Genomic DNA, 6,927 nt, shown 5'->3' with positions numbered 1-6,927 from the left:
GGTGGCCCACCGGCCCACTAGCCCAGCGGCCGTATGCCACATGGCCAGTCCGCCCCTGTGTTGAACGGGCTTTCTCTCTCTCTCTTGCTGCCCCCTGTCTCTCTCTCTCTCTCCCACAAATACACACTCGATTACAAGTTACACCTATTTCCTGTTAGTAATGTAATAATGTAAAATATGTTGCATTGGGAGGTAAAGGGGAGAAACTTTATTGTGAAGGGACGACCGAAAAAAGAGAGGAGCTTGTTGACAGTCGAGATTTTAGACAAAAAAATAATTCAAACGAGAGGGTGATACATAAGCAATTGGTGTTAATCATAAAGGTGGACCGTGGACACATACATTAAAGAGCTGGTGCCATGTTTTTGCACTTTTTCTGTTTTTCATGTGTCTATGAGGTTGATAGAACTTCATTAAGCCCCCCGGTGGTGTTTTTATGGTGTTTTATGTCTTCTCTGACTATTTGGAGTTTCTTCCTGGAGGCTGAAACCTTGAGGGTCAAACGTGCCAATAGATAAACAGCGCTTTAGTGACATCACAAAGCCATACCCTCCCCCTCATTATCATAACACAACAGGTGTGGGCATGAGGAGGAGGAGGGACTAGGACAGGTGGGTGGTGCTAAGGTGGTGGAGGAGGTGCTAAGGTGAGAACCAGGTATACTTAATGAACTGGTGGGTGTGTCTACATAAAAACAAAATTTTTACACTTACTGTACACTTTCTTTTTTTTTTTAAAAATCCTTACATAATAATACCTTATGATCAGGTTTTAGGGTTGAAAAATATCATGGCACTCCATCTTTAACGTTACCACTTGAACTGAAAAGCTATGAGGAGACTGTACAAGATCTCCACAAATGCTAAATCAACTTTTCAGAAGCTGTCCCAACCGCAGATGCACAGCCACACACCGTACCCACCACAGTATAACCTGTGAGTAGCCTATATTTTGGTTAGCTGAGCATTATGAAGGGTTATTCTGAAGTGTCTGTTATGTCCAGAGAATAACGCACGCTACTACTGAGGTGATCTCAACAGGTCCTTCTTTATTGAGCGCCAATACACATAAGCCGGCAAGCCGGTTGTCAACATACAGTACTCACTTATGGCCGCATGCATTGGCGTACTTACTGTCGTAAACATCATCAGTGTCGTAAACATTGCACGTCACACACCAGAGCCAACAGTACACTCATACACAACAGTGTCCATTTTTGTGGAGTGCCATTTGATTGTTCGTTACAATAATAGCTAATGGTAGGTTTGCAGATTTTTGATGATGCATAAACCAGATAAAGACGAGGGGCAATTCTTTTGATCGTATAGGTAAAAAATCTTCAAACGTAGCCTTATGGCAAGGTAATCAATTTCTGACAATTTTTTCTTTAGGATAGGCCTAATAGAGGTTTGCATCTGTCATTTTGGCATATGTGTGATGTTTTCTATACCAGATAAAACAGTAAACAGATAAAAGCAGTAATCTGATCTGGTGGAAAACAGAATCTACTAGTAACAAGGTTATCAGCAATCAAACCATATTGTACATTTACATTATACTGTATTCTTGTTATTAAAATACACATTTATTATCGTTACATTTCTGCTTCTACGTCTTGGCTACACCTCGACCCATGATGGACTTCTTAGTGTTTCTCTCAGGTTTCAGAAGGATTATATAACACTTTGGTCCAAACAGTGCCACCAAAATGCCAAAACTAGATGCTAAAATAGCAAATACCTCCACTACATCTGCATATTTGCCTGGAGAGCTGATATATGCTGGGATGAAGGCTATCCACACGGCACAGAAGATCAACATGCTGAAAGTGATTAACTTGGCTTCATTGAAGTTATCTGGAAGATTCCTTGCCATGAACGCTAGGACGAAGCTGAGGAGTGCCAGTAAACCTATATAACCTAATAACACTGCAAAACCAACTGTAGATCCCACATCACACTCATAGATTATCTTATCACTGTGGTATTGTGTATTTTTATAAGGAGTTGGTGAGGAAGACACAAGCCAGGCTATGCAGATTGCTGCCTGAATGGAAGTAAGGGCCAGAACTGTTCCTCTCTGCTGCATAGCACCAAACCACCTCAGAATGTCTGCACCCCCAGGCTTGGAGGCATTGAACACAGCCAATACCACCATAGTCTTTACCAGGATACACGAGACACACAGCACAAAGCTGATCCCAAATGCTGCATGCCTCAGCTGACAAGTCCAGAGTCTTGGACGGCCAATGAACAGAAGTGAGCACAAGAAACATAGTTTGAGTGACAGCAAAAGTTGGAAGCTGAGTTCTGAGTTGTTGGCGCGTACCATGGGTGTGCTTCTATGATAGATGAAGATTCCCAGGACAATGGCACAGATAAGTGTGCCTAGCAATGAGATGGTTGTCAAGGAGATACCCAGGGCCTCATGGAAGGAGAGGAACTCCAGGCTCTTAGGGACACAGTGGTCACGCTGGGGACTGGACCAGAAGTCCTCTGGACAACTGGTGCACTCTGTTAAGTCTAACAAAGATGACAAGGTTAAAAGGATAGAAGTAGAGTATTGTCCTAAAGATAAACTACTGTACATTGCTACAGTACATGACGTAAACCTACCAGTCTCGTTGCTGATCTCTCCCTCAGAGCAAGCAATGCAGTCAAAGCAGCAGACAGGTTCCCCTTTCCTTCTGGACACACGGGTTCCAGTGGAACAGCTCTCACTGCACACTGACCGAGGAGGCTAGAGAGGAAATGAACAATGATCAATTTCAGTCTAAACTGAATTACATTCACATCATGAGCTCAGCATGAGCTATTTTAGAAACCTGAAGTGACCTTTTTGGATTCAAAGTTCCAGAAGATTCTGTCTTCATCAAGGATGAGTTCTTCAACTCCGGAGGCTGACTTCTTGTACACACCTACATTGTTAACTGTAGTGCTTCCATCAGGGAGACTCACCAAGTTAACCACATCATAGATTGGTAAAGGATCACCATTCTCATCAAATGATACAGGATCACCAAAGGATGTGGTGAAGTTGACCTTTTCCAGATAATAGACGAGCTAAAAATGGTGATGAAGAGCAACAGACTCTTAAAAACCTACAGTACGCAATATACACAGTACTTCCTACGTTCTGTCCCTACTCAAGTTGTTACATTTTAACTCAGAAGCTGTCCGATTGGAACAATTCACATTTCTGTTAGGGGGATTGAGGGGGTTTCACTCATGGGCATTAAAACATCTAGACATTAGGGGGGAAAAAAAACAAAACAAAAACGGGACATTGAGTTTTTTCAGCATGAAAAACATTTTTTTCAGCATGAAAAACATTTTTGCTTTCTGTGTCTCATGTTCATGTTGCATGTACCTTGACACAGTAAGTATCCCATAAGGGCTGCTGTTTAATGTGTTACTGTTCCAAACACTGACACTGATAAACATTTACTGCCAGGCAATTAGTAATTCTGTTAATCACAATACGAAAAAAATAATATATAATACTGTTTTCATCCTAAGTCAATTGTTATGCTTTTTACCGTTGTTCTAATTCCATATCCATTATTATTAAACATTTTTAATTATCTAATTAACTATGAATTAATATTACACCTGCCATGGCTGTATTGTCTGCAAACTGGCACAGGTGTTCCCAGAGAAAGGCCCGCTTCCTGGCACACATTGCAACATGTCATGGAGGGCATGGGCCAGAGCATACACAGCCTTGTACACAGTATAATCTTGCCTGAGGTCAGACACATCCAGCAGTATTGTTTCTGCTGTTCCGAGGTCCTCTTGTCCAGTACACACCCCTCCACCAGCATTCACCCACTCTGACGGAAGTGGAGCAAATTTACAACGAAACGTGTGCTCCCAAAAGTGCCTCACCTGAAGGAGCACAATGAAATCTTCAGCATAAATCTAATAGCTTGGGAATAAAATGGCAGTTTAAACGCCAAATGAAACCACAAACTCACTATGGTATTGTCAGGGCCGTTGTCAGGGTCATTGTCAGGGTGGATTTCTAACAAGAAGTCCTTTAGACCTGGTATCTCTCCACGACGGATGGCAACACACAGAGTGCCTCTCAGGTACGGCATGAAATAATGATTCTGGAGTATAGTATCTGTCGTCCAGCCCTCACTGCCCATCCACTGCAGACCTGTGACATTCTGCTTTACCACCTGTTGACAGAATATATATGAGTACATTTAAAGGCAAATGAGCACAGCTACATTGTTCTATGAAGACAAATTCAATGTACTATCATTATAACAATATAACAATTAGTTATAGCAGAGAGATCAGTGAGTGGTGTGATTTTGATATTAGCTTATTAGCTTATATTGTGCAGAGAAGTCAGGGATCAAAATTGCTGAGCATTTAATTAAGATAGTGGTTAAATTGCATCGCTGTTACAAAATGTTTGCAATTAAAGTGCAGCTTATTTTTAAATATGATAGGATGTCTTCACTTCAATATGACTAATTTCAGATCCTTATGAATTAACATTTATCATAACACCAACCTCTAACAAGAGATCAACCATATAGGTCCCGTATACATATGCAATGACCACGCGAGCCGTGGACTTCTTCACCAGAGTGACGATCCTCTGAAGTTCAGCTGGGTCATGGTCCCAGGGCAGAACCTCCACATAGGCCAGACAACCCAATCCAGACTGGGCCAGGGCAGACTGGAAGGACTGGGCAGCATTGCGGCCGTAGGCATCCGCCATAAATAGCAGTCCTACCCAGGTCCAATCATACCGCCTCATAATCTGCAGCATAACTCGCACCTGATTAATATAAGATAAGACCTTTATTGATCCCGCAAAGGGAAATTCAGTCACCAAAGAGAGTACAGATTGGATGGTGAATATAGAGGGATGAAAGTGCTTAGTTTAGATTATTCACATAGTGGTAAAACAGTGAATCTCTTACAAGTTCCACAACGGAAAAGGTCAAATCATTGACTTATGATGCTGTCAACAAAGACCTTTAATACACACAATCAACAGAAAGGCGATAATGCATTATCGATTACATTCACTAGAGCAGTGGTTCTCATGTTTTTGTGCCAAGGACCACCCGAATTGATATATATTTGGCCGCGGACCCCCATCTGAATTTTTTTTGTGCCAGGGACCCCCAGAAGAAAAGATTTATGTCTAAAAAATAAAAAGCAGAAAAATTGCAGATGTCACAAGCTTGTACGAGCTTGTAGATCTGCTGTTTTTGAATAGCCAACGTACACATGGATAAAGTGGTTAAAATGATTGTGAAGCTATGTTAACTACCTTTACTGGATAACCTTGGAACCCCCCCAAGGACCCCTGGGGGTCCCCGAACCCCACTTTGAGAACCACTGCACTAGAGAGACGTTTTTCTTAAGTGTGTGGAGTTTGATCTTTTGTCTGTAGAAGTTCACCTGAAAGGTATCACTTGAGATTGTTCTAAAGAAGGATGGGAACTTATTCCGGTCACTCAGACAGGAGCAGGTGGAATAGTAACTTACCTGAAAAAGACACAAAATATATTCTGTAATGTACTCTTACATCATTTGTGACCATTTTCCCTGCAAGCAGAGCAGGGAGAAATCACGCTCCATGATCACGAGGCTGTTCTCTGCTCCACTGCTCAAAGACATTCCCTGCCACTCTGCTCAATATCGCTCACCACTCATCTAGATTTCCCCCCGCTTAGCTCACTGCTCCAAAACAAAAAAACAGAGAAAGAAATAACAATATAAAGTACAGTAGCAGCGGTGTTGTATTTTGCTGCAAATACACAATGTTCAAATAGGAAACTTACCATGGGAACTCTGTACAAACCTAATATACTAGAGATGGCAATAGAATGTGCTGAGGTATCACCACCTACAATTCCGAGCATTGGAGGGGAGCCAACACAGCTCTCATCCAATTGAAACTGTTCCTCTCCACCACTGACCAATGACAATGCTGCACGGAATGCACCTCCAAGAGTGAGACACGTATCATAGAGACTATATCCCAGAGTCACATTGGGTAGCAGGCTGGTGTTTCTGTTGATCTCAGTAATTGCGAAAGCCATGGTCTGGGCCCATCTGAACCTTTGAATGTCAAAACTAACACACAAAACACCACTGTAACTTTGAATATTTATCTCTGTAGAAATAAATGACCAGATGGTACTGTTTATCACAATATTTCTTACTCACCCATAGCAAGTGGGATCCAGCTGCTTGGAGGTGAAAGACAGCTCAGGGAAGACAGCTGAGGAATGGATATAAAACAAACCACCCAGAATGAAATCACCAGCCTTGAAAATTCTGTTGAGATTGAACTGTGCCTGTAACTCACAAGAAGACGAGGAAGGTGAGGAAGACAAAGGAGAAAAGAAAGTGAACATTATCAAGGACAAGTACACATATGCAAGCAGGTGTGTGTCTAGAGAAGCCCTCATGACTTTCCTTCTCTGTCTAACACCCCCCTTTTTCAAAATCCTTAGTCCAGTTGCTCCATTTTATACACAGTGCTAGGCCATCCCCTGTGCCACCTTATGCCATTACGTAATCTGTCACAACACCCATCTGGGCAGAGGCAGAAGTAGGGGGAGGGCTTATACATTAGCAATGATTTCATATCAAAATAACGAGTGAGTCCTCTACTTTGTCAACAACACTATGTCAACAAGGTTACATTGCCAACTATTCACACACTGTAGGTCTCCCGAACACACTATTGTGCGTTCTCCTCTGCCCCGCGGGCAGACAGAAACAGATAATCGTGATTTTCATGGTTTTTCGGTTCTCGGTTCAACAGTAAGAAAACAGAGCTCATGGTCATATGACAGTGTTGCTTCCTAGCTAAATTAAAAGTACACCAACTAACATGATTGAATAAAACACAATTTATTTGACATCAGTTTTATTTAAAGTTACATTC

The 6,927-nt window shown here is 42.0% G+C and overlaps 1 protein-coding gene across 1 annotated transcript; it reads right to left on the bottom strand.

Moving 5' to 3' along the window:
- Nucleotides 1-1,608: 1,608 nt before the first annotated feature.
- On the bottom strand, nucleotides 1,609-6,779 carry LOC308076903 (extracellular calcium-sensing receptor-like; the record flags this gene model as incomplete). The annotated part of the gene is made up of 10 exons (XM_080417420.1): nucleotides 1,609-2,522; nucleotides 2,616-2,739; nucleotides 2,835-3,062; nucleotides 3,612-3,887; nucleotides 3,977-4,183; nucleotides 4,528-4,797; nucleotides 5,430-5,516; nucleotides 5,813-6,086; nucleotides 6,201-6,255; nucleotides 6,722-6,779. The coding sequence occupies 10 exons, from the start codon at nucleotides 6,777-6,779 to the stop codon at nucleotides 1,609-1,611; spliced, it is 2,493 nt and encodes an 830-aa protein (XP_080273546.1).
- Between the last annotated feature and the right edge of the window lie 148 nt (nucleotides 6,780-6,927).

This window comes from Gymnoscopelus braueri (genome assembly GCF_963280865.1).
Source record: "Gymnoscopelus braueri genome assembly, chromosome: 21".
Classification (NCBI taxonomy): Eukaryota; Metazoa; Chordata; class Actinopteri; order Myctophiformes; family Myctophidae; genus Gymnoscopelus; species Gymnoscopelus braueri.
The sequence above is the reverse complement of the archived record's forward strand: the minus strand, read 5'-3'. Positions and strand labels throughout refer to the sequence as shown.